This window comes from Pseudochaenichthys georgianus, chromosome 16 (genome assembly GCF_902827115.2).
Source record: "Pseudochaenichthys georgianus chromosome 16, fPseGeo1.2, whole genome shotgun sequence".
Taxonomy (NCBI): domain Eukaryota; kingdom Metazoa; phylum Chordata; class Actinopteri; order Perciformes; family Channichthyidae; genus Pseudochaenichthys; species Pseudochaenichthys georgianus.
This window is the reverse complement of record NC_047518.2, coordinates 12,809,867-12,831,188: the sequence shown is the minus strand read 5'-3', so window position 1 is coordinate 12,831,188 and position 21,322 is coordinate 12,809,867. Positions and strand designations below refer to the sequence as shown.

The 21,322-nt window shown below is 43.0% G+C and overlaps 1 protein-coding gene across 1 annotated transcript in view; it reads right to left on the bottom strand.

Annotated features, from left to right (window-relative positions):
* Positions 1 to 21,322, bottom strand: part of znf407 (zinc finger protein 407) — a 145,260-nt gene that overhangs the window by 51,188 nt on the left and 72,750 nt on the right. The window contains exons 6-7 of the mRNA XM_071206044.1: positions 11,141 to 11,307; positions 270 to 353 (exon numbers count right to left, since the gene is read on the bottom strand). Coding sequence (XP_071062145.1) covers positions 270 to 353; positions 11,141 to 11,307 — 251 coding nt within the window. The remainder of the gene's footprint in view (positions 1 to 269; positions 354 to 11,140; positions 11,308 to 21,322) is intronic.

The window sequence follows — 21,322 nt, the reverse complement described above, 5'->3', positions numbered from 1 at the left end:
CCTGTGTGTGTGTGTGTGTGTGTGTGTGTGTGTGTGTGTGTGTGTGTGTGTGTGTGTGTGTGTGTGTGTGTGTGTGTGTGTGTGTGTGTGTGAAAGAAAGCAAACTGTTGCTAAAACTATGAGAAAAAGTGAGTGTCAATCAACGTCCAAGATTATGAAGCTCTGCAGAGTTTGTGTGTGCCCAGATTAGTTATGGACATCAGTTCAGGGTGTGTGTGTGTGTGTGTGTGTGTGTGTGTGTGTGTGTGTGTGTGTGTGTTGCTGCTTACCTGTGTGTTGGCGTCTGTGTTTGGTGAGGGCGTGTCTCGTGCCTCCAGCAAAACCACACAGGTCACACAGATAAGACTTCTCTCCTATAGAGACAGATTGAGAGAAGGCAACAAGTAATGATAAAGCATTAGGAAACATTGGTCAAAGAAATGACAATGAAGAGGCCCTATTATGCTCTTTGGGGATTTTAGCTTATAGGTTTTAGTACAAATCAATGGTCTGCAATGACTAAAACCTCAACGTTTCTCTTCCACAAACCGCCCCCAGTCCCCCCCGGCCTGAAACGCCTCCATTGGACTCCCTTTTTTCATTTCAGTAACACAGTGACATCACTATATACCTATGTGTTTCTATTGGCTAGCGCTCATACAAATTGTACATGCTAAGGGGAGGGACATCTCTAATGTGTTGGCCAATCACAACAGAGCCGGCCAGCTGACCAATCAGAGCAGACTGGGCTCTGGTTTCAGACAGAGGGTGAAAAGAGGTGCTGCAGCACAGGCAGTATGAGAAAAATAAAGAGCTTAGAACATTAAAGCATAAATGAGACGAAAGTTAATCTCACCCTATCTGGTTCTTGCTGCCTCTCCCCTTATTCTGTCTTGACATCATGACATGTCCCAGTCGAGGCACAAAAAACATATCTGAACCTGAAAAGGAGCATAATTGCGCCCCTTTATACAAATGACATTAAATCAAGACAGAATAAGGGGAGAGGCAGCAAGAACCAGATAGGGTAAGATTAACTTTCGTCTCATTTATATTATATTGATCAACTATTAATTTATACACTCATTCAAATCCAGATATCCATGAGACAAAAATATAATTCTTCAAACTACAATTCATATACAACTTTTGCAAGTAGCACAAAATGTCTTTGATACATATCCATCACAGTTTATAGACTTTGACAATGATCAACATTTCATGTTGATAGATATTTCTAAATGTTGTTAAAGGATACCAAACCGTTAATATTTAGGGATGTAAACACCAGTTAAGCTTATAAAACTGAATTAAATGACAACATGTTTATGATATGTTTTAACAGTTTCATGTTCTATCTGTTGATATCCTTTTGGATGAAAGCGTAATATGACACTGCAGATGCAATTAATGCCAACAATAGCAAAGTAAACTGCACATGAGTTTGTGAAGGTACACACTTCATGACATTTGTCTAATCTCAGTTGTTTGACCTCAACTGAATATGGCTCAGTGTAAAACATCTGTCACTAATGCTTTTACATTTCAAGCTTACGTCGACATTAATACAATATAAATACAATTGCATTGCAGGCTTAAACACAGTGGTGGTAATGCGTGAAAGGTTATTGAAGTAGATTTCATGAAATATTGAATCCTTTCGCGTGATGGAGAAAGGAAGGAGTGATACCTCCTTCACTTGAGTACTGCTGAAATGTCATTAAGCAAGGCAGTGGGCGCTCAAGTAAAGACAAAGAAGGAGAGAATATTGTGTGAGGGATGTGTGAAAGGAGGAGAAACGCAGAAGGCGAGAGAAGAAAAGACAGAGTGAACAGATGAGCGGTGGCTAACAGATGAGCGCAGCAGAAGTCACAGATCACTAGTGTATATCCATCAGAGCCCTCACAGCTAACTAATTCCTCCAATCAGATGGATCCGTGTAAATATGTCAAATGGGGGAACGGGAAATTGCCAGTGTGGTTTATTGACTGTGATAAAATCTGAAAAGCACCGCTGAACATAATTACATACTTGTCAGAGCCATAAAAATTAGCTTTATTATCAATGGGATGCTTTTGTACAACTTCATTTGGGGGCGATGCCTTCCAGATGGGGAGCGTGGAGAGCTTTTTTACACTCCTGCTCTCTTCCCCGCATCTGGCTCCGTCATTAACAGCATGATGGTGTCTCTCTCTCCATTTCTAACTCTTTTTTTTCTCTCTCTGCCATGGCACACAGGCAGTCACACACTCCTGCGCACACACAGCAACATTTGTGATAAGCCTCGCTCAGGGAAACACATTTATAGAATGGGCGCAGATGTGTAGGCAAATAGGCACCGACATACCTAGATGCAGATATCAGAATCAGACATCCTTTCTTCAACCCACAGTGCGAAATGTTTGACTATTACAGCAAATAAATGCAAGTACAATAGGTAGGCTAACATCTTTAATAGGGTATCTTTTTAGATAAATAATAAATAAATACATAATTGGGATTCTTTTTAAGGATATGGCATAACCGATATGATTCCCGATTTTCATAAGGATTGATCCTTTTTGAAAAATGTTTCATATAATTATAAAAATATATATTAAGATAATCAAGGTTAGATATATGAGGGGATCTGTACCAAACAAGGATTTATTTGATTAAGTCTGTAGAATAACATTTTTAAGCTGGGACTTTTCTGCAGCACCACAATACTTAAGTAAGAACCAGATTTTCAGATATATTGTTCTTATCAAACATTTAGCTTACCTGCCATTTTTGATATTGCTGATTTCGATAACTATTCCATCATTTGTGCATTGTTTTATATTAAATAAAGAGACAAGAATGTGAAAAACCCCCGTAAAAAGTCAAATAAAAAAAAGACTACATTTACTTTATAAAGTGCTATAAATGTGCTTTCCAACATTCACACGCATTTGTATGTTGCTCAAAGATTACATCAACATGTTTATTGCAGTGGCTGGGAATCGAACCACCGACCTTCAGGTTGGCAAGCAACCACCTCACAGCCACAGCTGGCCCATATAGAATTGGAAGCGGCATTACAAAAGTACATGAACAGATAAAGTGTGTGAGGTAGCAGTCAGTAATGATAATAAACTGTATTTGAGTGGATATAGCAGTGGTTATTGCACAAGACTGTTATAGTCAGTGTTGTTTCCCACACACACATCAAAGTGCATGTGTCGTCTATCAGCAAGTTTCCGCACATACATGGAATCACCGTAGGCAGCACACGTTCTAACATACAGACACAAGCGCTGCAGCTGTGTGCATCACGTGCAGCCGAGATCCCCATCGCCTACATATTCATCTGAATGCTGATGTTGAACTCTCGCCACACGCTGATAACACATTTGGGTGACTCTTCCAGCTGGGCCTCTGCTGCTCTTCTGCACAGATAGCAGCTTTCAGCGGGTCCGCAGAGACAAAGCAGCCTCAAGTTTCCTCTATTACACCCATTGAAAGCCACTCGACTGTGAGAAGAGTTGTAATGCAGTGCCAATTAGAGGGGGCGAAAACCAGCCTGGAAAAGGTGCATTCGGTCCAGGTTCACTTTTTATATCCCAGCGTGAATGACCTTTAAGGGAACAAGGTTTCCATATAATAACACGGCCATTCTGCTGCTTTCTGCGGCCGCTTTAAGTCACCCTTTACATTTGCTGATCCAAATACCTCATGTGGGATGTTCTTGGTTAAGAAATATAACTTAATGAAAAAAGAAAGAACTAGCATTTTGCTTAAATTAAATGGAAACAAACTAGGTAGAATAACCATAAGCAATAAGTTAGGATACATCACCCTAATTGACAAATGAACTATAACTATCAGAAACACTGCAGGAATCACAACTCAGCCCCATAGATGGAGGGGAAAAGAAGGACATTATTGATATTTCAAACCCTAACATTCTGTTTCAAATCAATATCTATCTTACCCTTACCCTAACCCTATATACATGACTAAACTAAAAGAAAAAGTTAAATAAAAAACATGTTTGGATATTGTTCATGACTCCGGTCAAAAACGTTGCAAAAACTTGCAACTGGCGTCACATTTTCATACAAATAAGGTAATATCCTAAATAGGGCTTTTTGTGGCTGCCCACTATAAACCTTTCTAGAAGAGAATGACAAACAAAACTCTTCAGAACTCTGTGATATTTAAAACTGTTTGCCCAAACTTTGGCAGATCATTTTGTGATTGTGTAGGACCATCAAAACCGACCAACAAAAAGTCGTCCAGTGTTCTGTATTTTCTGGAATAGTTACCGAGGATCTGGTCAGACCTTTTCTCCCTATCAGAAAAACCGCACGGGTCCCTCCTCCTTTCCTGCCTTCCATCTCTCATTACGGCCAGCGCTACAAGACCCCACCGCAGAAAAATCCATAGCCATCGATCCCTGCTACCAGCCGCGGTCGCCACAATTATTCTTGAGGAGGAAACGTTGGCGATAAATTACATGTGTGCTTTTCATCTGCTGCTCCGTGGCGGTCAGCCCTCTGAGGGACTTGGGTTGGGGACAGCGAGTTGGGGTTGGGGGGGAGTGACACGCTGCTGTCAACGCTGGAGGATGCGGTCAAAGCAAGGTGGACTCCCATCCAGGACACAAGCTTGCATTGACTTCACTCCTTTCTGATTCACCGCAAAAGACGACAATAAATAACCCCTGCCTTAACCTTATGCAACATTAAACCTAGCCACATTAATTAGCCTCTAACTTAAATCTCACACTTACCTTAACTTAATCAACCACCAAACAAAAACAAATTAAGGATATAGAGGACAAAAAAAACCTGTTGAAAAGCATAAAAGACTCAGTGTCCCAAGTCTAGACACTACAATGCCCTAAAAAACTAAATGTCCTGCTAATGTGTTTGCACTTAGAGCACTTACACTTTTTGCTTTTTGAATATTGGCTCATCATTTCTCCTCTTTTGGTCCCATGACACACTTCAACCCACCAACTCTTCCAGGAATTAAATATATGCCTTTAATGCGAGACAATAAAAAGGACTTTGAAGTCAAAATATACAACCTTTCTTTGCATGTGTGTACATACAGTGTGTATTATACAGTATATATGTGAGTCTATGTGTGTGTATGTGTGTTTTAAATAACCCCAGAGGCGCTTGCATGCAGCTATAATTGCCTCCCTCATTAGTTATGTTTTAGCAGGAGCGGATGGGAGGGCAATTAATTTTACCGCTTAATTTTTGACACGGAATCCGCTGCTGTATTGATGTGCTTGCCATTTTGGGTCTCATTTTTCAGGGAAATGAATTGACAAAGTGCGAAGATTTATCAGCATATCGCCAGATTAAGCGACAAACTGAAGCAATGAGGAAATCAATTGTGGCTCTGTCGCTGTGTTCAACCTATCTCAGCCCCCCCCCCCCCCCAATGCCCAAGAGCCTGGGAAAAGCTGGGTGGGTCAGATTCAGTGCACTTATTTATTTATTTGAGTCGCTCATTCATCAGCCCTTACAAATGACCCTGGCGGCTGACGACCACTGAATCCCCCGCCTCCGCCCCTCAGACACGACTGGTGTGTGAGGAGGGAGTGATTAACATAAAAAACACACAAATCAGAGAGGAACAATGGATCACGTTAGAGGCAGGAGAGGGAGACCGGAGGTGTTAACTTTAATTTTTGTAGGGGGGGACGGGGGTGCTCTGCATGTCGCAACAAGCAACTCTATCCACAGGATGGTGAAATCAGACATTTTCATTCAGGGGCTGCTTATTCTTGGTTGTTTGTTCGGCCCAAATGTAGGAGTGAGAGCAAATACAAAATATGTATTGTTTTATTTTCTTTCATCAAGTGCTTATTTGCCTGACAATTTGCTAGAAACTGTCCCTTTTAGTTGATGTCAGTCAGATTTAACTTTTTGACCTAAATGTAAAACATTACGTTTTAAAGATTTCTTTGGCTATTTGACTTTGTTGGATAGTTCAGCTGGTGATCAGAAAGGGCGAGGAAGAGGGCAAAGTGCGACAAGTTGGATTCAAACCAAGGCAAGTGGTAAGAACTCAGCCTTGGTACATACCAGGTTGGGTTAACGGGTAGACCCAAGCTTTGCATTTCTATATACTTTCCATCAATTTGCCGGATGAAAAGACAAATGTAGCTAGCTTTAACAGCTGTAGCTAGCTAAGTAAGTACTAAGTCACTCCTAATTGACTTATTTTAAAACAGGAACCCTGTAAAATGGTGTTAAATATGCAATCACTACTAGAGACACAGTAACATGCTACTTGTATTAGAAGTTTTTACTTCAATGTATGTTTATTAGGGCTGTCAAACGATTACAAATTTTAATCCGATTAGTCACAGCTTAAAAATGTATTAATCATGATTAATCACTTTTCGAACTATGTCCAAAATATGCCATTTCTTTATGTATATTGTTGTGGGAATGGAAAGATAAATGAAAGAAGGCGGATATATCCATTTAACATACAGTATCTATGTTTATTATAACATTTTTCTGTGTGTCAAAATGAAAGACAGCCCACACACCTATCAATCATCAAACCGTGGGGTCTTAATTCATTACGTGTTGATTTCTATCAACGGGGGAGTACTTCAGGAAAGTCGACGGACGGACGGGCCTGGTGGAGTACTTCGTGACCACAGAGTGTGAACGTTGTGATCAGCGGTTTTAGCGCAGTTCTCCAGTGATGGGGGAATTGTACAACAATTCCGTTGTACAGACCGACGTTAACAGCAGCCCTGTCTGTGCACACGGAGACCGACTCTGTCGTCCGGTGATCTAACCGCCTTCTGGAAAAGCTTCACAAGTACGTCGGTACGCAAATGCGCTTTGTGACACAAGTGACGGTACGCACTTCAGATTACGCACATAACCTGCGCGTAGTGCGTACCAGTTATGTGTTACCTGGGCTGCAGTCGGATAGTTTAAAAATCAGCTCCTAAGTTCTAACCCTATCGTCTATTCCTTGACCTCTGAGTGAAACGTCACGGGGTTAAGGGATAGTGGACAGGAGAATTCAAAAGGACTTAGGAGAAGAGACTGCGGTACTTTAGAGAATCAGAATGCACTTTCACTATCCGACGTGTTTATGATGCGCCAGCGGACGTCATTGTGTGCGTCTGCTGCTGTGGGGAAACTATGGAAACCACAGTTTTCTATACAGCGGACTACAACATGGATGTTTAATAAGAACGAGGGACTACTGTAAACTCATCTAGAGACTCTGCACCGTGCTCTGATGCTGCTGCTTTGCTTTATGAACGTGGACAACAGAGAAATTCTTCATGACCAAAGTTGGAATTGAAATAAAAAAGGAAAGTGAAACTTATGCTCGTCACCCTCTCCCTCCGGTCCACATTAATACAAATGATCCCAATACGACGTATGATTGTATGAACTAAAGATCTTAAAATCAATACAGATGTATTTATTATAAACGTTAGTCCTTAACATCTATCACTGTGTATATCACCATTCAAGCATCTTTTAAAAGTTGAACAAACCCCACACAGCTCAGTAAAGACTGTGAGATGTTGACTTTATTTGATAATTTCAGTGAAAACTAACGTTCATATTTCTCTTTTTGATTATAATACTGATGAACGTTCAAACAAAGCACTTTGGCAACTTACCACCTATGTTTTAAAAAGCTTAATAAGCACCGTAACTTTCATGATATAATTTCTCGGTCATAATCGGTTGTTTCCGTGAACGGCCGACTGTTGAGTGACGGCAAATGCTGCGGCTGCAAGGCATTGTGGGGCAGCATTTTCGCTTCTCCTGTCGGTTAGGGAGGTCCAGTGGTTCCTAAGCTAAAGGAGGTTATAAAGGAAGTTTGAAACCTCCTTTCCTATCATTCTCATCATTCTAGAGAATTCGAACGGCACTTATCATGGCTGCCACTGAGGGACTTCCGGGTCATTTCACTCCTTTAGGAAGGTTCCTAAGCTAAATGGACTATTCGACTTCAGCCCTGTACTACAGCAAAAGTATTCTCCGTCGGGACTTCCTGCAACAACACCACGCCGTTATCTTGATTATCATTGGCCAGAAGACATTATCAAAGATGTTCTATTGAGAAGACGATCACTACGTGACAAAAGTTTTCAAAACCGTTTCTGGTCTTCGGTATTTCCAGACAAGTGGCTGAAATCAATCTTACTGCTGTCTGTGCAATGTACACCGCGCGAGTTGGCAGACTTTATTTTGCCTACTTTAACATCATTTGTCATGGTGGGGCTAAGCCATTTCTTGGTATGGGTGTAGCCTACCCCAGCCATACCCTGGCGCTACCACTGGTGGGGTGTATGGGGCGGGCCATTCTGCACATGCGTTAAATGCGTTAAATATTTTAACGCATTTAATTCAAAAAATTAATTACCTCCGTTAACGCGATAATTTTGACAGCATTAATGTTTATATAAACATGTACTGATTTTATTCTAATATGGTGCAACTCTCACGAAGCCCAATTTCCCCTGGGATTACTAAAGTACTTGGATTTGATTTGTAGACTGAGGATACAATCTGCATGTTTCAGGGCCAAAATGTTTCACATTTGTTATTTTTTGGAAAAGGCTAAATAAAACTCACACTCTTTATAGACAGTGTTTCAATCTTACTTAAGTCCTATGAAAACTGACTCCATTTGTTAAGAAGACAAAAGCATGTCTGCTGCCATCATTAGTAGCGGTTTACAATTGAGGTCTGTAGTCGAGTTAAGCAACAGCTATGCAATCGTTGTCATTCAAAGTGGTATCAAAATGTAGCAGTTGTACTTCTAGTGCATCATTCATGATGTATATTGTATATCTACAATTGTGTGTATGATTTTGCGATTACTCCAGATCATACCATTGACTGCTGATCTATGGGATTAGAAATGTTGTTTTAAGGGATTAAAGAAACCTCCCTTATTCTTCACACACTTGACAAAAAAAATAACTCATTCAAAACGTCCCACTATATCGTCCTTCATTGAAAGTACTTTCTTCACTAAGAGACTTTGCATTTTTAAGAGTTTAAGAGCTAGATGTGTGTATCATTCAGTTCAAACTCCCCAGTTAGTCATTGTTCTGTTACCCACACACACACACACTTACACACACTTACACACACACACACAGACAGACAGACTGTAAGTCACATTACTGACGGCTCTGTTCCCAGGCGAGATTAGCTCAAACTTTAAAATCTCCCACTTATTTTATTAGTATTGCATTTTAGTGCCGTGAAGGAGCCGATTTATAACCTTTAAACAGATCACACACATGCATATAATATTTCAGTGTGTCAGGTTGGCTGCTGGAATGTGATTGCGATGATTGTATAGCTGCAGCTAACGGTCCGACCCTGGCAGCAATTACAACTGGTGAAAGGAGTGTCGGGGGTCACAGTAAAGCAGAATTGTGTTAGCTTTTTTGGATGTTGCTAATCAAGTCAGTTCTTGTCGCTCACTGAAATGAGGCTGTCTCAGGTTCTATCTTAATACTCCTATTTTCATATGTTCGTTCTCTGTAACCCTTGGTCTTACAAGCTCTCTTATTTCATCACTATTCTGTTTCCATCTCAATCACTTCACTCACTCTCTTAAAGTCTGTTTCCTCCTGCCAAACTAACACAAAGACGCAAATACGCACACACACATACACCAGGTGACAGCTTGGTGACAGTTGTACGCCAGCCGCCTGATGGGGAATGATGAGGGCTGGAAACAAATGAAAATAAAACGTCTAATTATGTCAGAGGCGCCTTGACGTTACATCACTGTTAAAACACATTTAAAAAAACATCCAGCAAGATCACACACACACACACACACACACACACACACACACACACACACACACACACACACACACACACACACACACACACACACACACACACACACACACACACACACACACACACACACACACACACACACACACACACACACACACACACACACACACACACACACACACACACACACACACACACACACACACACACACACACACACACACACACACACACACACACACAGCAGGCCCCCGTGACGGATGGAGGGCTCTCCTGCAAGCGCTCAGTCAGGCTGTCAGGCCACTGGCGGCTGCTGCTTCTGTCATTGACTTAAAAGGGCATCAAAGAGCCGTGTGTGGGACATTACCGAGGCCGAGGGGAAACTGCTGGGCTGCAGCATAAAGACACTTTCAGAGAGCCTGACTGGGGCTTCTATCGAGGGGCTATTATTCAAGACAGTATCCTCCCACCGCCCACCGCACCATCTGTCTATCCAAAGCTTTTAGGAAGTAAAAAAAAAGCAGACCCACAGTGTACTGTACTTTAAGACCAATGGAGTTTGAAAGAAAAAGCACTGAATGTATACAACAAAAACAATACCCAATTACTTCAATACAAAGTTTCCTTTTATTGTTTTATCGAGTTGTTGGCATTCAGTCTTTCTTTTTGTTCCTATTTTGCAACATGGACAAATGAACACTGGCCCGTTTCAATGTGGGAAAACACACTCTCGAGGATCAGATGGATTCCATGAACACACACTCGCTGACCAGCTGGGTTATGGAAAGACGTGCTTGGTGACCAGATGGATTTTGGGGAAACACACATGACAACAAGTTGGAGTTGGGGAATAAACACTACCTCAATTCTCTGATCAAGCAACCCTCTAAAACTCCGAAGGATGGCAGAAAACAAAAACAAACATTAAATCCAGACATGTTTTCCCCATCATTTGTATTCAAATCCGACAAGACTATCTGCAATCCCGCCAAGAAATGGTGCCCGACTGTCTCTGGATGTTGAGAAATCACTACAGATGGACAAGTCATGGCTTTTGTCAGCCAAAAATGTGTGTATGTTTTTTTTTCCAAACAAAGCTGTGAAGAATCATAATTAATGTGAGATGTTCACAGTTAACACGCTCTTTATTGTGTCTAGAGCTATAGAAGAAAGAAAAAGTTCATTTAGTTTGAGCCAAGTATAGAGTTTCCCGATAAATAACCTTTTGTCCCAAACTCCTAAGAACACTATTTGCCAGTTAAAAGTATTGTGGCAGTTTAGATTGACTGTCGTTGTGTTTGTGGAGGAGTCTGGGAGTAATGCTTTATGGTTGAGGTTACTGGCTCTCGTTGTCTCACCTGTGTGCGTCCTATAGTGGTCCTTCATGGCCGACAGGTTGAGGAAGGCGTAGTGGCAGGACGGCCAGGCACACTTATACGGTTTCTCCCCACTGTGTAGTTTCATGTGGTTGTTCAGGGCCCATTTTTCACTGAAGGAGCGATCGCACAACTCGCATTCAAACTTCCTGCAGGAGTAGAGAGGTAGGCAGAGGGGAATGATGAGGAGGAGAGGAAAAAAACGAAGAGTTATTTACTGATCCCAAAGCTGACGTAAAATGCTAGACGATCTACCTTGTGAGGGAGGAAATGGGGGTTGCTGGGTACTCGTACAGGGCCAAATGACTGTGTGCTGTACATCTACACACACACACACACACACACACACACACACACACACACACACACACACACACACACACACACACACACACACACACACACACACACACACACACACACACACACACACACACACACACACACACACACACACACACACACACACACACACACACACACACACACACACACACACACACACACACACACACACACACACACACACACACACACACACACACACACACACACACACACACACACACACACACACACACACACACACAATGCAGTTGGCTGCTGGTGTGTCATGTCTGTATAAGCAGGCATTGATTTTTCTGTCCTGGCCTGCCACCTCCACCATTTATTCTCTGCTTTGCACCAGGGCCCAGAGGACTAGAGAAATTCTGTTACAGTCCACACACACACACACACACACACACACCCCCGCAGGGCCAGAGGGGGAAATATAGTTCACCTGTCCAGCGTCCCTGACCACTTAGCCTGGGCTAAATGAACAGTTAGCAACATTTTACCTCCCGCTTCTCTCTTAAGGCTCCTGTATCAGAGCTTCCCGCCATTTTAACTTCTCTGCAAACTAGGCTTACCACGATAGTCGGTGATAACGGTCTGACACTTAGCCTCCATTGTCTTTGTAAGAGCATGTTTGTATAGAAAGCAGGGTATCGGTGCTTAAGAGGCCCCCGACGCACAAAATGTTATCCGTGCGCCGAAGAAAGCTGCCAGGAGACCGTCACAGTCAGATGAGTTATCCCTACCCATCAACGTAAAGCCCAACCCTAGAGTTTACAAACCAGCGGGACATTTTCTCCAACTGTGTCACGCCTCCTACAGAAGTCTCATTCCATCCTCTGCTCTCCTAACAAAAAGCTGAGTTCAGCTTTGGGTATCCAGTATCCTTCCAATTAATACAAAGCCCTATTCATCACATGTTGTGTGTGTCTCTTCAAGATGAAGAAAATGTGACTATTGTATAGCAAGGCAAGTTCATTTATATAGCACCTAGGCATAGTGTTGTTTTCTTTACTCTGGACATCCGTCTGTTCTTTATCCCGACACCTACCACACAACAAAAGCTTTTATTTTGATGACAATGTGTAGGATGTTTGCACCTATATCCATCTGCTGTGTTATTAGGCTTCAAGAAACGCACACGGGTAAAAACAATAGAAGCAGCCTGTGCTTGAATTAATCTTTACCCTCCGCGATATCATTTAGGCACAGGATGACTAATGTGCGAGTCATAAACAAATGAAGTCTGGTTTTGGGGAGCATTTGTCTCGCGGCGAGGGCCATGTTATTTTAGGGAGGGCGGCTGTCTTTAAGTCCTGATTGTGTCGCTTAATCCCCGTGGTATCTGTTTCATAGCGAGCAGCATGACACTCACCTGAACAAATAATGACTCCAAGCAGCATGTAGCATGTGTCTGAATCAATAATTCAAACTCATGCATCTTCCTTACTGGAGGAAGGATGGTGGGGGGGGGGGGCAATAGGAGAATGAGAGGGAGGGAGGACAAGGAGGGAATTAAAAGATGGGGAGGTGGAGAGAGAACGAGAGATATAAAGGAAAATGTGTTCTGGCTTCCATATCAATCTATATGTTCCATAGAGATGCATTTGAATGTGATATGGATGTCATCCAGTTGAGAGGACATTTTAAGCTCACTTACCAGGAAGGATGGAGCGGCTTTAAGATGGCGCCTTTATCACCTGGCTCTAAGCTTGAATGCAGATTTAAAATAGTTCTCATCTACTTCATTTGACCAACAGATGTACGTCTGCATCATTATTCCCTTCCGTCTTTCCTCAGTCCCTGCGGTATTTATATGGAGCAGCTCGTCGCCCGTGCCACCGTGGGAGAGGTAAATAAGATGAGTGAAGAGATGCTATCTTTTATTGTAAGCATTATGCACAACACTCCTGCTTTATGAGGCTAAACGGGCCATTGTTTATCACGGGGCGTCATCGCAAAGTCGGGCCGGCCTTGATGTGGGCACCCTGGGATGGAGGGAGGAAATACAGGCAGGAGGGAGAGGAGAGAAGATGGAGGAGTCGGGCTGGCAGTCGACTATCAGTGGGGGTTTTGTAAGGATGAGAGGAGGGTTTGCGTCTGTTTTTATGGGATCAGATGGAGCGCTTTGATCTTGTCCCCGCATGTCAGATCCCGTCACGATCCACCGTCTCGCCCATACATATGCATACTGCCTCTAAACAGCCAGCTACCATGCAAAACACACCGAAGGTAGGAGGTGGAGGGAAGACAGATAGGGAGAGAGGTTGAGTGAATTTGTGTATGCATAAAAGAGGGAGAAAGCGAAAGAGACAGGAGTAAGAGAGAAAAGAGAGGTCTGCTAATTTAGAATATCCGTTTAGAATGCTTTTCGCAAATGGAATTCAAAACCAACAAAACAACCACGTTTGATTCAGAAACGCTGCTGAAGCAACCTGGTTTAGGATTCAAAACAGCCTGAGAGAAATTCTGGAATTATAGTTTTTATAATTTCTAGATATATCTCAAGTGTGTGCAACAAATGGCTATTAAAGATTGAAAGGTCTAAAGCAATTTCACATCACATACGCAATTATACAATGACTGCTAAAGAAAAAAGAGATGCATGTACTTTTTATAGTTGAGTAGAATAGATTTGTGCACGTCAAGAGAAAAGTATTTGATCCCTGAAAGCAGGGATTTGAGTCTACACAGGTTCCCTAAGGCAAATGCAAAAGTATGAGAATGAAATAAGATGTAAATATGACTAACTGACTGCTGACATTACAATAACGATCATGTGTGCCGAAGCATGGTTTAGGTGCTGAGATCAGTTTCGCCACATTGGTATATAAGTAAAGAAGTTGTAGAAACAATCCAAGTAAAAGGAATCTGTGATGGTCTTGATGGAAAGACCAAACCACAATGAACAATCGTAGAGCAACAAGAATATAAAAAGATAAGGGAAAAAACCATTCATTAGATTAATAGCTTTCGTTTTGCATCAACTGGCTTTTTCACATAGCGGCCAAGCTCTGACGACACAGCGGGGAATAAACTGTATTTGTGAATCATTTCTACTTCCAGTCATTAAATCTCTGCTTCTCTTCTTTCCTGCATCCTTCCATCTCCGCCCTTTCATTTCCCCTTCTGATCACAAAGCCAGGCGACACGATTGACACCCCGTGCAGATGTATTCAAAGACCCAGGTGGGCCTCTTGCCTGTACGTTGAGAAAAGCTGCATGCTACAGTGTCTATACTGTCACTCATTACCATATCTATACTGTGGTGTGATCCTGTCATCAGTTCAGGCACGTCGGGCTACTGTCAGAACATCACAAGCCACACTGGCCTTCCTTGTGATCCCTCAGGAGCAGTTACTGTACTCTAACAGGGGTTGGAGAAAGGGCTTTAGTCGAAACCCCTCACTCACTATCGCCACCAAGTGGTGCGGTGGTGCTTGTTGAGGCGGATCTTGCAGGGTAACTGTAAATGTGTGTTCTGGGTAACAAATAAACAAACATCTTGTTTAAAAGAGGCCAGTTTTGAATGACAACAAAGATGAACATTATTCATTTCACTGCATCATAAAAAAAGACTTTTTTACAGAAGGCAGAACAGACACCCCTGGTCCTCCTTACTGCAAGTGTTGGCACATCATACTAATCTATTGGCATGTTTTTTAATTGATTTTATTAATTATGTTTCTGTCTTTTTTGGATAGCCTTTCCATTTGGTGTTGGCCGGTTGGTGGGTGAGAGGGAATAATCCTCCGATGCTCTCGCACTGCAACACAAAGGCAGAAAAGAGAGGAGAGAGGCCGACTCTCGCCCCGAGCCAAACTGACACAAACAGACAACTTCAAAGTGAAGACTGTTGTTTATTTGGCGAAGGGAAAGGAGGGGGGGGGGGGGGGGGGAAGGGAGAAAAATGTATCTGATATGCAACTGTCAGGAGAGCATTTTCACATGCAAAATAGCGAGTGAGTGAGAGAGATTACCTAGAGGGAGGAACATGACAGCATTCACTAGGGTCAGGATGGATCATCATCTTCAGCCCCCGACTCCCTCTCTCTTCTCTCTCTTTCTCCCTCCCTCCATCTTTATCTCTCTCATCTCTGTTCTCCTCCCTCCTGCCTTTTCCCCCTCCTCTCCCTTTCCCCTTTCAGACTCCATCACTCTGCACTTCGACAACCCGGCAGCTTAAATCCAGACTAAATTAGCCGAATGAAGATTAAATCATTTGGCCCTGAGCTCTCGGAGATATTGGGAGGAAGACTGAGTAAGCCTTAAATGGTGTCTGACTGGGTTTCGGACCTATACAAGAGTCTGAGGAGAGACTCTTCCTTCAATGGCGGTCAATTGAAACCTGATTAGAGCGGGGGGTGTTGGGTAAAAAATGAGGCAAAGATTAGATTTCTGGGACAAGTGTTTCCTAAGTAAGGACGCTGGCTTCGTTAATTTTCGTTTGCCCGCACAATGTCGGCCGACGACAGACTTGTTCCCGGGCTAAGATATCGAACCGGGAAACATCATCGCTCACGGTGCTTAGAAGGATTGCTTAAGGAAAAAAGAACAGCGGTCACTTCTGTTTTATAAAAGTCCCAGAGGACAACTTTCTTTTCTCCATGACAACCAATTGTCCAATTTGTATCAGCTGACAATGACTTCTCATTTAGTAGATCCTATTTCATAAGCCTAAGTCAAGAAAACAATAAAAGTGTTTGGAAGGCATGTATAGAACCAGATCAGACCAAACACTCTGCCGTTTCCTTTCTGTTTCAGGACAGGTGTTGGATCACAGAGTAAAACCAAGAGAAACTTCAAACTCTGATTCAGCACCAGATTTTGAGCGTAGAGACTCATATACTGGAAGCTCAAAGCTCATGTCCTTGTTTAAACATGCTGCTCTAATCCACATCAACTGCAGTTACACAAATCAGATGGTGCTAGTTTAACATCTACTGTAAGTGAACACAGACAACCATCTCTGGCGTGCCGCAGTGGATACAGCAACTTTAAAAGAGACCAAGTAGGAAGAAGAGCAGAATCTCTCAGGAACAAGTCAGAGAATTATCCCAACAGCAGGGCATTTTAAAGTGAAACATATCTGGAGTTATATCATACTGAGACCTGCAGGAGAGCGGCCAGCATGTCACACAAAAACAACAACTCAAAACCTCCGTGAAGAGGCCACATGCGTCTGCGGAGTGTTGTAGATGAAGCTCCTCCGAGAGGACCGCTGCTGCATATGACTGCATTATAAACAACGGCGCACAACAGAGATGCTGCTGCTGATTTATGTTTACCTTCAATCCCGGGAGAAAAGAGGGGGAGGAGAGAGAGAGAGAGAGAGAGAGAAAAAGATAATGAAATAAATAATAAAAGACCAGGCCCATCAGATAAGCTCCTGTTTATCCCGCTGTAGGGCAAATACAAATTGTCAATTTAATGAACACGGTGGACGTGATGAAAGCGGGGTGAAGGAGCCTCCTGCCTGACAAACAATCAGGAAATGTTATCTTAATATTGTTGCGATGTTATTCAGCCCATAACTTAGGAGGGGGGGGGGGGGGGAGAGGCCATGAGGAGGAGGGGGAGGAGGTGGCACGGAGGGGAGAGGGGAGCGAGGGGGGGAGCAGGGAGGCACAAAGGCCAGGTCCCTCTGTGGTGGCCCTGTTATTGCCTGTTTTTATTATGAGCCATAGCTCAGTAGCCCCAACCCAACTTTGAACGCACACACAAACCTGAGTTTTGCACACACACACACACACACACACACACACACACACACACACACACACACACACACACACACACACACACACACACACACACACACACACACACACACACACACACACACACACACACACACACACACACACACACACACACACACACACACACACACACACACACACACACACACACACACACACACACACACACACACACACACACACACACACACACACACACACACACACACACACACACACACACACACCGCCACATTAAATTACAAGAAGTGTTTAGAATGGAAAAACAACAGGTTTCGGAACAAAGCGGCCTGAAATAATCTCTTTCTCCGAGTGTATGCGCATACTGGAGTGATGACTTGTTTCCAGACTTTCCAGTTGATTTAAAAGCTTTAATAGGTTTCACGGATATCAGACTATTAATCATAATGTTTCAAACCCAAAAAACCTGCAAATCAAGCGCTCCAAAAAGCTTTGCGCTTAAATTAGCAGTCGCTGAAAAGTACCGGAAATCTGATTTGTGTGACACGGTTCGGTCAGAGGCCCCCAACCATCCTTCAAACGGCACTTTAGAATGTGTCCAGATGCTTCACAGCTCAAAGCTTTTTTTGTTGCGTAAATTTAGAGCGTCGCAATCTGAGCAGCCACCAAAATTAACTATTATCTCCATATTTATATATTGCCGGCACTAAATTGCGTCGGGAAGAATTACTATCAATATGAATATCTGCGACAATAACTCAGCCGCAGTGCTGAGGACAGGATGCTCTTTATCAGGCTTCTGATAGGCCTTAAATACAGCACAAGGCAGCCATATCGGAGCTTTTTCTCTCTAATATCAGGCCGCATTAGCACCTCGTAAATCAAATTACACTCCTAGAATTTCATTAGGCTCACCTGCCAGCGCTGCTGTGCGGCAGAAATATTTATGTTTTTATTCTGCGATTGTGTGCTCTCAGGTACACACAAGAGAAGCAAAGGGGGGCTGGGAGGGGAAATAAATGGGTGATAAACCTAATTATCTTTTAAGAATACTGAGAAAATGTGTCATAAATGGTGGCGGTCCTGAGGAGAGCCGGCGTTTTTTTGGAAGCCTGTGGGGGGGCTGAGAGTTGGGGGACAAGTCTGCTCCGCTGTTTACCATCTTTAACCGGGGCTAGACTCTCGCAATCCAATTAGCGGCTTCCCCAAATTCGCTGGAAAGAGAACTCAAACAGGATGATGTACGACGCCGATCACCGGGCCCTCGACAACATGCTAATCTGATAAAAGCCCGAGCACGACTGCTAATCGCGCAAATACTTGTTCAAACTGGATCCAAATGTTATGATGGGAGTCTGTCTTGGTTATCTAATTACCTCAAAAGAATTTCACATTTCTATTTGTTTATTTGTCGCTGCTGTTTGTTAGATCATAAGCATCTCTGGTAGCCGAAGAGGGCTGAAGTGGGGGCTGGAGAAGGTGGAACGTTCTCCGTAATATCTTCCCCATCTGGAGTCTGGATGGTGGGGTGTCTGGGTATGGATTTTGATTAGACACAAAGGAAAATGACGGAGCCAGTGACCGTAACGACAGCCACTTAATAAAAGGTACAGTCTATACATCAGAGAGCATCTAGCTGTAAATCATTGGGCCCTGTAACGACGCACATTCCCCTCCCATTACCGAGCCCCTAACAGGCCACTCATATTTACTCTCTGGGCTTCAGGATGATTTTAAAATAATGAGCTTTGTCCCTTATCTAATTAACAGGGGCCTAGGTTCATTTGTGTATTCCTCCCGTTTCGTTTTAACATACACGTATTTAGCTAATTCTCTAGCAGTAAAAGTTATAATATTGATCGTGTGACTATTGTTCTATGTTTTGTGTAATTGCTGCATGTTGCAACTGGAGGCTGTTTATCCAGGATCTTGTGTGTGCATGTGCGTGTGTGTGTGTGTGTGTGTGTGTGTGTGTGTGTGTGTGTGTGTGTGTGTGTGTGTGTGTGTGTGCGTGCGTGGTGTGCTCCACTGGGCAGAAGTAAAAGACCAGGTCCATTCTCTCTCTTATTACTGGAATTGTAATTCAATGATCACCTTAGATCACACGCGTGCCATAAATCAGATAGGCTTGACAGAGGATGAAAAATTGTATTAATAATGTGAAACTTATTATACAGTCCCAAATGCTCCCTTGATAAATGACATTGTTTGGGCCTGACAATGATTGCATTTAAAACATTATTTCTGTTTTTCTGCCGGGGTGTGTGCGTTTGTGTGTGTGTGTGTGTGTGTGTGTGCACTGCTGGACACAGTGGCGGGGGGTTTGCAGGGTGGGGAAGACAGAGGTGGGGTTCCCGAGCTTCATAAAATATTCAGGATGTTTCTCACCCTTCTCTCTGGAGTCAGTGGGCAGGCGAATGGCCGTGGCAGTAAGGGTATAAAATCTGTGTGTGTGTGTGTTTGGTTATGTGTGTGTGGCCAGCACAAGTGAAATGGCTGGTGGCTCACCGCAGCGCAAACGCCCAAACTTCCAAAACCACAGGAATGAGCCAGGCACATCTTCAAGTCACAAAGCCGCGTACTTGCAGTAATGTTATTATTACAATTACGTCACGTCAGATATTAGCAAATGTGAAGAAGTGCAGGAAGGAGCCGCACAAGGCTTATCATTTCTGAATGCGTGTCTTCTTTCTTTGTTAAATAAGTGATTTAGGGAAGAGTTTATTTTTCTTCATAACTCCATTTATTTAAGAATGCTAATATAAAAATAATGTCTAGACATGGCTTGAGCAAAAGCCAGCAGCAGAGAGATGAAGAAAAAAGGCTGAGATTCAATATGAAAACTGGGTCTGTACTCTGTCTTTCTTCGGCATGATTTCACTACATTAGTCCAGCCTGCGTTCACTAACAACAGACACACCTCCGACTCTGGGTGTTAAAAAAGCAGTAGAGGAAAAAGCATCTGTTATATTTTGTCACAAGGACAAACACATTAAGTAATAGCACAGTACTTTCTATCGTATTCCCAACACCTATCTGGATTAAGTGCTCTTGCTGAGTGCATAAGCAGTGGTGGCAAAGGCAAACCCAACCGGCCTGCCTAAACAGCACATCAAAAGTGACCGCATAACATGTTAGCCTTATGTTCTGACACACTAATCCTCCGTGTTCAGGATACAATAACAAGACACGCCCCTTTGGGACTTGTAATGATCCAGCAAACAAATCCTCTCATCCGATACTTGGTATGAAACTCGCCCGGGATTAAACATCAGAAAAAAAAGTTACAATCTGATTTAAAGAAAACTATTGAGAATATTTCGTAAAGTAAAGACTGAACAAGAGACGTTCCTCTGGGGGAAAAGCATTAGGAAGATGTTAAGGGAGCAATATGAGTGTTTAGGTAGAATCAGTGTTGGCACTTAATAAAACTCATGGAGGCATCATGCAACATGTGTACAAGCAACACAATCAATACAAAAGGTTGGAGGCAAAGCAGCTGTGTAAAAAAGCCACCAAAAAGTTATAAGAGAAAAAACTGTGAGAAACTTTGATGTGCCGGATGACCCACCATCAAGTCTGACAGTACACAGGAGAGACTCTTCTTCACTGTAGAAAGTCAACTAAAGCGGTCTGCATGTCTTTGCATATCTACCGTGACAGAAACTGAGAATGTTGCATGATGTTTTCCATAGCTCTCGACAGCATTTGAATGGATGGCTTTTTGACGAGGGGAAAATAAAGGTGATGCACTTGTTCTTTCAAATGTCTCGTCACAGGCCAATAATGGAGGGCATGAATAAGTCTCACTTTGATTGGTACTTGTGCGAGTCAATGTGGAGCCTCTTAAATGGAGACCTGGTGCAGCTCTGGGTTCATGGACCCAGACTGGCCTTTCCCTGTAGACCTGGCGTTCCCTCCATGGCCCTGTCTATGTCCTCTACTGTACTGTGTGTGTAACCCCCCCCTGTTCCTTACTGATCTTATTACTCAACCCACCCCTCTCTCCCTTCTCTCCTCCTCCTCCTCCTCCTCCTCCTCATCCCCTGCAAATGACCATGATGGGAGGCCATTCATCTCACTCCTCCGGCCACCTAAATGAAAT